Source organism: Neomonachus schauinslandi, chromosome 16 (assembly GCF_002201575.2).
Source record: "Neomonachus schauinslandi chromosome 16, ASM220157v2, whole genome shotgun sequence".
NCBI classification, from domain to species: domain Eukaryota; kingdom Metazoa; phylum Chordata; class Mammalia; order Carnivora; family Phocidae; genus Neomonachus; species Neomonachus schauinslandi.
This window is the reverse complement of record NC_058418.1, coordinates 13,611,002-13,623,167: the sequence shown is the minus strand read 5'-3', so window position 1 is coordinate 13,623,167 and position 12,166 is coordinate 13,611,002. Positions and strand designations below refer to the sequence as shown.

General features: G+C 51.3%; 1 protein-coding gene across 1 annotated transcript; it reads right to left on the bottom strand.

Annotated features, from left to right (window-relative positions):
- Positions 1–190: 190 nt before the first annotated feature.
- Positions 191–10,595, bottom strand: ECH1 (enoyl-CoA hydratase 1). Its single transcript, XM_021701112.2, has 10 exons — positions 10,419–10,595; positions 9,807–10,014; positions 9,575–9,663; positions 2,364–2,488; positions 2,226–2,274; positions 1,974–2,038; positions 1,258–1,328; positions 1,098–1,169; positions 671–821; positions 191–488 (listed from the first exon to the last, which is right to left on the bottom strand). Exons 1-10 carry the CDS (start codon positions 10,468–10,470, stop codon positions 384–386), a joined length of 987 nt encoding a protein of 328 aa, XP_021556787.1. The 5' UTR covers positions 10,471–10,595; the 3' UTR covers positions 191–383.
- Positions 10,596–12,166: the final 1,571 nt, after the last annotated feature.

Below are 12,166 nucleotides of genomic sequence, written 5' to 3'. Positions count from 1 at the left end.
CTCAAGCCCGCCAGACTTTTTATGGGCCCTGGCCCGTCTACCGCCAGCTCTGAATGGGCAGCGCCTGCACGGCTCCAGTTCCCATTGGTCAAATTTCCATCCCCAACCTTCAGCACAGCAGGCAGTCCTGGGAGCCCTCAAGGATGTCCTAGCTCCTTTCTGCCTCTCCTTTCTTTCCAATAAACACACCGCGTGCATTAAGTTGCTTTATTGTTCGGGTGAAGATAAGGCCCTGGGCATGAGGAAATCAGGGTTATAAGGTTAGAAACGGGGGAGACCAAGGGAGAAGCCACCAGGCGACCATCTTTACTAATTCTCCTTCTCTGTGGATGGGGAAATGGGCATGAGGTGGGACAAGGCCAGGCCCTGGGCCTCGGCAGCTCTCAGAGCTTGGAGAAGGTGACGTTCTTCAGTTCCTGCTTCTCCATGGCAGCCTGGACGGACTTAACAATGTCCTGGGTTTGCAGCATGCTCATGTTCCAGGTGGCCTGGATAAAGAGGGTGGAGTGTAATGGCAGGGGCGGGGAAAGATTGTAGTTGGGCCAATGAAAAACAGGGAAGGGACAGCAGTGCACCAATCAGAGGACAAGGCCTGCAGCAGGTTGCTGGGCCCTGATTGGCCTCTCTGGGATCAGGAAAGGGCTGTGGTTGGCTGGCCACAGAGCCTTACCGTGTAGTTGAGGCCGTCGGCCACCGAATGATTGCGGGAGTAGACCAGGTTGATCTTGGTGCCCTGCACTGCCACGGGGCTCTTGGTGGAAATCTCGGCCGCCAGGGTGAAGGCCGCATCAAGCATACCCACCTTGTCTGGGAACACCCGGCTGCGGATGAAGGGAACCAGTCACTGGGGAGGGCGGGGAAGCGGCAGTGTGCGAGGGAGTCTCGCCCACGGAGGAGTAAGTGGCCAATCACAGCAGAAAGCAGAAAACCGCCCAGTGAAATGAACCAATCAGAGCAGGGCACTGGACTGCAGCCTCAAGAACTGACCACCCAGAGAAAGTAAGCCCCCCTGTAACGCTGCGAGGATACACCCGGACCCAAAGGGCCCTGCCCAGGTTGTCCCTGAGCTCTTAACCCGCACAGGCCGTGGCTCCTACCTGACCAGCCCACTGCTCAGGGCCTCATCAGCCATCATTCTGCGGGAAGTGAAGGCCAGCTCGTTGACCAGGCTGCAAGAGGGCAGGGCGGATCAGGGGACCGCAGTCATCCTGGGTCCAGGAGATGCCCTGCGGTCCCCTCCCGGGCTCCTCCACCCACCTCTGGTTTCCGATGACTTTGGGCAGTCGCTGCAGCGTTCCCACATCAGCCGCCAAACCTATGTCCACCTCCTGGGAGGAGCCATCATGTCAGTACTTGGTTCCTTCCACCTAGAACACAGCCCACCTCCCAATTCCTCTGCCTTGCCAACTCGTCGAGGTTGGTCACATCTATCTGCAGAGGGAAGCCCTCAAACCCTGCCCATCTGACCCCCTGCTCCATCCTGCCTCGGGTCCTCTCCAGCACTGATCCCAGCAGCAACCCCAGCCTCCTCCTCACCCCCATACCTTTACTCACTCCAAACCCCAAATGGATTGCAATGGCCTACCCTTGACTTCCTTCATGGCCCAAGTGTTACCTTGGTTTTTTTTTTTTTTAAGATTTATTTATTTATTTGAGAGAGAGAGAGCAGGGGGAAGGGCAGAGGGAGAGGGAGAATCCCCAGCAGACTCCCCGCTGACCATGGAGCCCAATGCATGGAGCTCAATCTCATGACCCTGAGCCAAAATCAAGAGTTGGATGCTTAACTAACTGAGCTCCCCAGGGGCCCCCGAAGTGTTACTTTTTAAGGTTCAATTCTGACTAACTTCCATGAAGCCCTCCCTTCTCACTCTCACCCCACCCCTTTAACCTGCTCTGTCGCCGCTCTGCCCCTGCCTTGCCATGCGTCGCCCACCTCTAAGCAGGATCTGAGGAAGCAGCTCAGGATGGCTCACCTTCACCTGGAAGAAAGCATCCTGGGCACAATACCGGATGTCACAAGCAGTGATGAGGTCCACGCCTGCGAGGGGGAGGCCAGGCGCATCAAACCACCACAAGGACCGACCCCTCCTCCCAGGTGATGGGGTTGTGCCTCTGGGCAGGGTTTAACTAGCAACTGATCTGAGGCTGGAGGTCACTGGTTGAGGTGGGGAGGCAGCAGCAGCTAGAGTGAGTGCCCGGATGGATGGTGGGTAGCTCAGACTCACCCGCACCAATGCAGGCCCCATGGATGGCGGCGATCACCGGCTTCGGGCACTGCAAGGGAACAGGAAGGGTGGGGTCAGGGTTGGTCCAGGAGGGATGGACAGGGTGGGGGGGGGTGCCCTGCCAGCCCCCCAGAGAACCTTCTCAATGACGCTGAAGGTCTCTTGGTATCTGCTGATGAGGCTCCGGAGGTACCAGCTGATGCGGGCCACATCATCTCCTTGGGGCTGAAGGATTTCTGAAGCCATGTCCATAAGGTCAATGCCTGGTGGGGAGGCATGAGGAGGCTCATGTAGCCTCCCAGGCACCCCCTTCCCCTGCCCGCCCCCACTGCCCCAACTAGAGGTCAGAACTCAGACTTAGCAGATTCAAACCCCCAAACCACCACAGTGGAAAAGCTGCTCATGCAAGATCTATCGATGGATTGCATATGGGGTGTGAAATAAATGAAAGCTAACATTTATAGAGCTGGGTCCTCTTACTATCTCCATTTTACTGGGGGGGGTAAACTGAGGCACGTGACGTTTAAGTCACTTGCCCAAGGTCACGCTGGCTTGTGAGTGGTGGCAATGGGATTTTAAGCCCAGACCCATGCATTGGCTCCAGACGTCATGCTTTTCACCATCATGCCAGGTGGTAGAAGAGACAAGGGTTTTGGCATGAGTCAATGGCGGTAACATTTCCTCAGGAAGACTCGCGATGAAGCAATTTCTGTGGGCTCCAACTGCAAGACGATCCCAAATCTAACCTGTCCTCCACTAATCACTCTCCCGGACCCCGCACTCTGGCTAAAATAGTTTCCCCTGGTCTCCCTGCTCCCAGCCCTGCCCTGGCCGTTCCAACCCACACGCAGCCAAACGAACTCGTGAGCACGTCAGGGCCTCCTTCTCTTCCCTCCCATCTCACTTATTTGGAAGAGAATACAAGGTATGTGCCAAGACCTCACCAGCCCTCCTGAACACCGTTTCCAGCCTGTTCCTGTGGGAACACAGGCCTCCGGTAGCTGCGCCAACACCACCACCCAGTCCCTTCCCAGGGCCTTGTTTTTCTTTTTCTTTTTTTTTTTTAAAGATTTATTTATTTATTTGAGAGAGTGAGAATCAGAGAGAGAGAGTACATGAGAAGGGGAAGGGTTAGAGGGAGAAGCAGGCTCCTCGCTGAGCAGGGAGTCTGCTTTTCCCTCTCCCTCTGCCTCTCCCCACCTGCTTGTGTTCACTCTCTCTGTCAAATAAATAAAATCTTAAAAAAAAAAAAAAAAGTGGGCGGCTGGGTGGCTCAGATGGTTAAGCGTCTGCCTTCGGCTCAGGTCATGATCCCAGGGTCCTGGGATCGAGCCCCACATCGGGCTCCTGACTCAGCGGGGAGTCTGTTTCTTCCTCTCCCTCTGCCTCCCCCACTGCTCATGCTCTCTCTCTCTCTGTATCTCTGTGTCTCAAATGAATAAATAAAATCTTTAAAAAAAAAAAAAGAAAGAAAGAAAGACTGGCTCCATCTTTCTGTTCAGGCCACAGATCAAAGGTCACCTCCTCTGAGAGCCCCATCACCCTCTACCTCCCTCTCTGTCTTATCTCAGTCACTGCCCTCTCCTTATCACACAATTGTGTGCTTATCTCATTTAGTGCCTGTCTCCCCCTCTAAGACGGCTCCAGGAGTGGAGTGCTTTCTGTCCACTACTGCATTCCCAGTGCCTCAACAGAGCCTAGTATGCAGCAGGTGCTCAATAAGTGGACAATACAGACAACACTGAGCTGCCCTTCAATGGGGAAGATGGATGAATAAGTAAATACATTTTGTCTGGTGGTGACAAGGGCTGAAAGAAAATTACAGCAGGGACATGGAATGGAGTGTGTTGGGGTGCGTGCCTGCAGTGAGGGCTGTTTTGGCATTAAATGGGGTGGTCAGGGGGGCGCCTGGGTGGCTCAGTCAGTTAAACAACTGACTCCTGGTTTTAGCTCAGGTCATGATCTCAGGGTCATGAGATCCAGCCCTGCGTTGGGCTGGGTGCTGAGAGTGGAGTCTGCTTGGGACTCTCTCTCCCTCTGCCCCCCCTCTTGCTCTCTCTCTAAAATAAATAAATCTAAAAAATAATAATAATAAATGGGGTGGTCAGGGACCCTCTCACTGAAAAAGTGACTTTTTTTAGAGAGAGCTTACATGAGCAGGGGTGGGGGGTAGGATGGGGGAGGTGGAGGGGCAGAGGGAGAGGGAGAGAATCTTAAGCAGGCTCCATACTTAGCATGGAGCCATCTCACAACCCTGAGATCATGACCTGAGACAAATTCGAGAGTCGGATGCTTAACCAACTGAGCCACTCAGGCGCTCCTGAAAAAGTGACTTTTGTGTAAAAATCTGAAGAAGAAGAGGGAGGGAGCTATAGGGATGTCTGGGATCAGAGTTCCAAATGTCAGGAAGAGCCAGTGCAAAGGCCCTGTGGTAGGAATGCCCCTGATCTGTGTGAGGAACATGGAGGAGGCGGGAATCTAGGTGACGGGGCAGACTGTGCGGGGCCTCGCGGGCCAGGGGGTGGACTTCGGCTTTTACTCTGAGGGAGACCTTGCTATGAGGCAGTTCTGAGCAGAATCATCCCTCACTTTCTTCCTCCTGGGGTTAATCATTCTCATCCTTTTGCCTCTGAAGAATGCTATCAGACAAACCTGAAAAACCATTCCCACATGTGGCCACACCCCCGGCCCTCTGGGGCTCTGCCGCCTCCTCAGCTTGTTTAAATAAGAGAGACCTGAGGATTTTTGACTCAGGGTAGAGCTGAATTTCTGCAAGGTAAATATCGGTAAGACAGGACTCCCCTGTGTGACCTTGGCGGGGCGACTTCATCCTCTGGGCCTTTGGTTTCTTCTCCAGAAAGTGAGGGTAAAACCCTCCCTAGAGCTGATTGGGATGCAAGGATGGGAGGAGACAGAACCCCAGAGGCCCTTCACCTGACTACTCAGCCTGCCAGCACGTATGCGAAGCCTGTGTGACTCAACGGAACCCACGTGGCCTCCCAGAACAAGCCCAGCTTGGCACCTTGCGACACCTCCTTTCACTGGCTTTTCTGGTTTACCTACCCCACTTGGCCCTGCACACACCGTTTTGCAACCCCTTGAGATAAAGGACCAGACCATGGTCCAAGGTGTCCTCTCTCCCATGTAAGAATTGCTCACTGCAGGGCGCCTGGGTGGCTCAGAAGGTTAAGCTTCTGCCTTTGGCTCAGGTCACGATCCCAGATCGAGTCCTGTGTCTGGCTCCCCGCTCAGCGGGGAGCCTGCTTCTCCCTCTGCCTCTCACCCCTGCTTGTGCGCTTTCTCTCCCTCTCTCTCTCAAAAAAAAAAAAAGAACTGCTCACTACAGATAAGGCCCCCATCTGGCTCCCCTGGGAACCTCTAAATTCTCCACATCTCATTCATAATCCTAGCTCCGTTATTCATTATTCAAAATAGCATCGGATACATCAACAAAAGTCCTACACGTTTTAGGGGCACCTGAGGGACTCAGTCGGTTAAGCATCTGACTTTTTTTTTTAAGATTTATTTATTTATTTGAGAGAAAGTGAGCAGGGAGAGGGGCAAGGGAGAGGGACAAGCAGACTCCGCACTGAGCACACAGCCCAACGCGGGGCTCGATCCCAGTACCCCAGGATCTTGACTTGAGCCGAAACCAAGAGTCGGATGCTCAACCGACTGAGCCACCCAGGGCCCCAAGCATCTGACTCTTGATTTCAACTCAGGTCATGATCTCAGGATCATGAGGTCAAGCCCTGCATTGGGCTCCGTGCTCTGTGGGGATTCTCTCTCTTCCACTGCCCCCACATCTCCTGCTCTCACATGCACGCTCTCTCTCCCCCTCTCAAAAAAAAATAATAATCCCAGCTCTGCCATTTCCCATCTGTGGGAACTGGGCAAGTTTCTTCCTCTCTCTGGGCGTCTGTTTCTTCACACATAAAATGGGGGATGATAACTGCACCCGTCCGGAAGGGTTCCGGGGAGAATCAATTAATATGTGTACAGTGTCCAGACACCCTGCAGATAGGAAGTAAGTGTGGGCACGTCCCTCTTTTTTTCTTTTTCTTTTTTCTTAATTCTCATTCTATCGGTGGAACTACTAATTACATTTTCCTCTTTCTGGCCTTGAGAGTCTTGCTATTGAAAATGGGACCAGACAGCTATGGTCAGCCGGGAGCTGGAAGGTGAGGCCCCCAGGCCTGGCACCACCACGATGAAGCCTCATCTTTCGCTTCTCAGGCACGAGCTCCATGAGGACGAGGGCCGAGAACGAGGGCCTCCCTGCCTGCTTCTAGGTCCCTGACACCCAGGAAGGGGTTGGCACTGGGTGTTTGTTGTACGAACGAACAAAATCAACAAAAGGAGAATGGAGAGAGGGGTAGAAAGTAAACAAGGGACACGTAAAGAAGTTAACAGGGGGGCGCCTGGGTGGCTCAGTCAGTTACGCGTCTGCCTTCGGCTCAGGTCATGATCCCGGGGTCCTGGGATCGAGCCCCGCATCAGGCTCCCTGCTCAGCGAGGAGCCTGCTTCTCCCTCTGACCCTCCCCCCTCTCATGCTCTCTCTCTCTCTCTGTAATAAATAAATAAAATCTTTAAAAAAAAGAAAAAGAAAAAAGAAGCTAACAGGGGAAACAACCAGAAATAGACTGTTTACCGTCTATCTTCCCCACTGGGCTGGCAACTCTGTGCCGCCAGGGCCCTGGGCTGCCTCGGTCACCACTGAGTCCCTCTGTGCAGGCAATCAGGGTATATGGTGTTTCCCTTCTGGTATGGACCTGCCCACCTATGACAATGACGTGTGTTCTGGGCCAACAAGATATAAACCACCACCTGATGGAACGGGGCAGACTCTGGAGGAAGTTATCACTTGAAAGAAGGGACTGGCACCAAGTGAGTTAGCTAGAGGTTCTTTTAAAATTTTTTTTTTACAGAGAGAGCACAAGCGGAGGGAGAAGCAGGCTCCCCACTGAACAAGGAGCTCTACGTGGGGCTTGATCCCAGGACCCCAGGATCACGACCTGAGCCGAAGGCAGATGCCCAACCTACAGAGCCACCCAGGTGCCCCTTTAAAAAAATTTTTTTAAAAAGATTCATTCATTGGGCGTCTGGGTGGCTCAGTTAGTGCCTTTGGCTCAGGTCATGATCCCAGGATCCTGGGATTTCAAGCCCTGCATCGGGCTCCCTGCTCAACGGGGAGCCTCCTTCTCCCTCTGCCTCTCCCCCGGCTTGTGCTCTCTCTTGCTCACTCCCTCCCAAATAAATGAATAAAATCTTAAGAAAAAAAGATTCATTTATTTATTTTAGAGAGAGAGAGGGAGAAAGAGCATGAGCTCAAGGGGCAGAGGGAGAGGGAGAAAGAAATCTCAAGCAGACTCTGCGCTGAGCTTGGAGCCCAATGTGGGGCTCGATCTCACGACCCTGAGATCAGACCCAAGCTGAAACCAAGAGTCGGACCCCTAACTGACTATGCCACCCAGGTGCTCCGTGAGTTAGCTGTTTTTAAAAAATCTAGGGCACCTGGGTGGCTCAGTCAGTTAAGCGTCTGCCTTCGGCTCAGCTCATGGTCCCAGGGTCCTGGGATGGAGCCCCGCATCGGGCTCCCAGCTCAGCGGGAAGCCTGCTTCTCCCTCTCCCACTCCCCCTGCTTGTTTTCCCTCTCTTGCTGTGTCTCTCTCTGTCAAATAAATAAATAAACAAAATCTTAAAAAAAAAAAAAATTCTAGACTGAGGGGAGGCTGGAAGTTGTGCTTGAAGAACCAGAAAAGAGAGTCCAGGGTGACCCTCGCTGCTGGAAAGTGAGGGGGGAAATTCCAGAAAAGAGAGAGCCAGAGAGGGGAGCCCCAAATTCTGTGGACAACCTCTGCCCAAGTCTCTTGCTGACCCATGAACCATGCATGCAGACCAGCAAGAGATTTAAAAACTGATTCCAACTAAGCTGCTAAAACAGGAAACTCAACATTCTTTGGAGGTACAACATAGGACCCAGAGTTTCCACAACATCTTTCCATATCCCAGTATCTGGAATACAGTCCAAACTTATTCCAAATGCAAACAAACAGGAGAATGAGACCCAGTCTTTCAAGAGAAAAGATAATGAACAGAAACTGACCCCAAGGTGACCCAGATGCTGGAATCAGGAGACAAGAGTTTTAAAGCAGTGGATAGAATGATGATCAACAGTGCAAAGAAAAATATGCTTGTGACAAATAACAAGCTATGAAACTTCAGGAGAGAAATGGCAAATATAAAAAAAGAACCAAATGGAAATTTGAGAACCGAAAACTACAGTATCTGAAATTTTAAAAATCACTGGATGGGCTTCACAGCAGAATAGAGATGACAAAGGATTCAGTGAATGTGGTCAATGGAAACTATCCAGTCTGAAGAACAGACCTGTAGGACAATTAAAAGTTCTAACAGACATGTAATTGGAAATCAGTTTGTGTGTGTTGAGTAATTACATGAAAGCATGTTACAGTACACTTTAGTGACATTAAAAACAAACAAACAAACTAGGTGGGGTGCCTGGGTGGCTCAGTCGTTAAGCATCTGCCTTCGGCTCAGGTCATGATCCCAGGGTCCTGGGATTGAGCCCTGCCTGCACTGGGCTCCCTGCTTAGCGGGGAGTCTGCTTCTCCCTCTCCCTCTGTGCCTTCTCTTTCTCTCAAATAAATAAATACATCTTAAAAACAAAAACAAAACAGACTGAGAGGTTAAGGGCCTTGGTCAAGGCCATGGGTCAGACTTCAAAGTCCATCATCCTGTCATGTTCTGTTGGACTCATTTTGGCATTTGAGTGTTTTGGGTTTTTTTTAACTTTTTTTTTTAAAGATTTTATTTATTGGACAGAGAGAGACAGCGAGAGAGGGAACACAAGTAGGGGGAGTGGGAGAGGCAGAAGCAGGCTCCCCACTGAGCAGGGAGCCCGATGTGGGGCTTGATCCCAGGACCCTGGCATCATGACCTGAGCCGAAGGCAGGCGCTTAACGACTGAGCCACCCAATCGCCCCTTGAATGTTTTAAATTAAAAAAAAAAAGGGCACCTGGGTGGCTCAGTTCGTTGGGGGTCTGCCTTCGGCTCAGGTCATGATCCCAGGGTCCTGGGATTGAGCCCCGCCTGCATTGGGCTCCCTGCTCAGCGGGAAGCCCGCTTCTCCCTCTCCCACTCCCCCTGCTTGTGTTCCCTCTCTCGCTGTGTCCTCTCTATCAAATAAATAAATAAAATATTTTTTAAAAATTAAAAAAAAAAAGATAAAAGTGGAAGTTAGGAGCTGGTTGAAACCCTAATGAAGAAGCCTTGCTCTATCGCCAGGAGCAGGGGAGACTGGAAGGGGTGGAGAGTACCCGGTACCTGCAGTGAACAATTTTCCTGCACCAGAGATCACCACAGCCCGACAGTCAGGGTCTTGTGCTATCTTGTTGAAGCACTCCACCATCTCTCTGGGAGGGGCAAGGAGAAAAAGGCTGTGTCTTGGAAGGGTACCCCTGCCCTCATGTCACCTGTCGCCCACATCCCACCCCTGCCCACTCCCTCAGCCCCTGCCTCCTCCTGCAGGCAGGCCTCCATGATCTGCAGGCCCTACCTCCAGAAGGCTCTGTTCATGGCATTCCTCTTCTCAGGCCGGTTTAGCTGCACATGCAGGATGTGTTTCTGAGCAACTGTCACCTGAAGGGACTCATAGTTGTGGTCTGGCGCTTCTCTGGGGGCTGCTGTGGAGGCCTCATCTTGAGCAATGGAGCTCATGGGGCGAAGGCTAAGGCTGAGACCCTGGGGGGTGGGAGCCATCACTCCTGGGGAGGCAAAGGAAAGAAGAGCCTTTGATGACCCCAAGTTGGGGACACAGTGCCTTCAAGATCATAAGGCACACATTTCATCTCAGTGGTGTTAGACTGGGGAACACAGGTCCTTAAGAAACCTCAGTTTAGGGAGATACAAACTTTCAGATTAGGAGTGCACTTATCAGTGGCCTCAGTGTGAGGCCTCCTTCAGACCCTTGATCATGGGACTGACTCCACATTGGGAACACCAAGCTGTCAGCGACCCAATTGCAAGACACAGGCTTAAAGAATTAGGGAGCTCTTCGGTTGGGAGCATATGCACCCCTGTGTTTAAGGTGCTCAGACCGGGACCCCATCCTACGGAGGCTAGGACAGCACGCCAGAGCAACGGGCTTCCAGGGGTCGAGGTCACTCACGCCGTATCAGCAGGTTCCGGAGACTGCGAAAAGCCGCCATCGCTGCCGCCATCGCAAACTAGTAGGTAGGGGGACTAACCCAACAGACAGGAAGCAGCTAAGGGGGCGGGCACGACGCCACCATGTTTGGCGAGGGCACCGACGCCGCAGCCCGATAGCGGTGACGCCCGTCTTCCCGCCATCTTTACTAAGGGCAACCGGAAATAGCCTTCTTGGTTCGCCGACCTCCCCCTTAGCAACCGGGCCTTTGCCCCAGTAGGAACCTGGCCCATTATTGCTGCTGGACGTTTCATCACAGCGCTGTTTTATAATGGTGGAAAAATTGAAAACAGCTGCAATGTTCAAGGACATAATGGCAGAATAACTGCAGACACCGCAGTTTTGTCATCATGCACTTGTACCCTGTTAACTGAAAAGAAAAAAATTCGCTAGTACTGAGCTTATCCCTGTAAGGGAATGAAAATATAGATGAGCCAACATTGCGCGCTCTCCGTATAATCTGAACTCTCACACCACCAAGAGGTCGCACTATTTTTGATCCTACACGGAGGAAACTGGAGCTTGGGGAAGGGAAAGTCACTAGCTCAAGGTTATCTGGGCTTCAGGAGTGCTGAAGAGGGGATTTATGTGGCTCTGAAGATTTTTTTTTTTTTAAGATTTTATTTATTTATTTGAAAGAGAGAGACATAGCGAGAGAGGGAACATGAGCAGGGGAAGTGGGAGAGGCGCCCCTGAAGATCATGTTCTTAAAATAATTTCTTTAGTCCCGCATCGGGCTTCCTGCTGGGCAGGGAGCCTGCTTCTCCCTCTGACCTTCCCCCCCTCTCACGTGCTCTCTCTCATTCTGTCTCAAATAAATAAATAAAATCTTTAAAAATAATAATAATAATAATAATTTCTTTAAAAAACAAAACCACTTTGGAAAAAGCCAGCTAACCCAAGAACATCGAAAGTGCCATAAACTTGTTGAAGTATGCTCTTTAGGGAGATGTGCACCAAGGTGAACAGAGGCCTCCAGGCAAATGGGATTGTAGGAAATACCTTGCCTTCTTAGTATGTCATAGGCGTGTAAGCTCTTTTGGAAAACAGACCCAGTAAGTTCCATCAAGAGAGAACTGTTTATAAAATCTATACACTGGGAAGCTCTAAAGCCACTGTGCAGATGCCAACATGAGGAACAATTTTACATTTCTTTAGCATTTTTTTTTTAAGGTTTTATTTTTTATTTGACAGACACAGCAAGAGAGGGAACACAAGCAGGGGGAGTGGGAGAGGGAGAAGCAGGCTCCCTGCAGAGCTCAATCCCAGGACCCTGGGATCACGACCTGAGCCGAAGGCAGACGCTTAATGACTGAGCCACCCAGGCGCCCCTAGGATTTTTATTTATTTATTGTTATGTTAATCACCATACATCATTAATTTTAGATGTAGTGTTCCATGATTCATTGTGCATAACACCCAGTGCTCCATACAGAATGTGCCCTCTTGAATACCCATCACCAGGCTAACCCATCCTCCCACCCCCCTCCCCTCTAGAACCCTGTTTGTTTTTCAGAGTCCATCGTCTCGTGGTTTGTCTCCCCCTCCGATTTCCCCCCCGCTATCTTTTTTTTCTTAACATATATTGCATTATTTGTTTCAGAGGTACAGATCTGAGATTCAACAGTCTTGCACAATTCACAGCGCTTACCAGAGCACATACCCTCCCCAGTGTCTATCACCCAGTCACCCCATGCCCCTAGGATTTT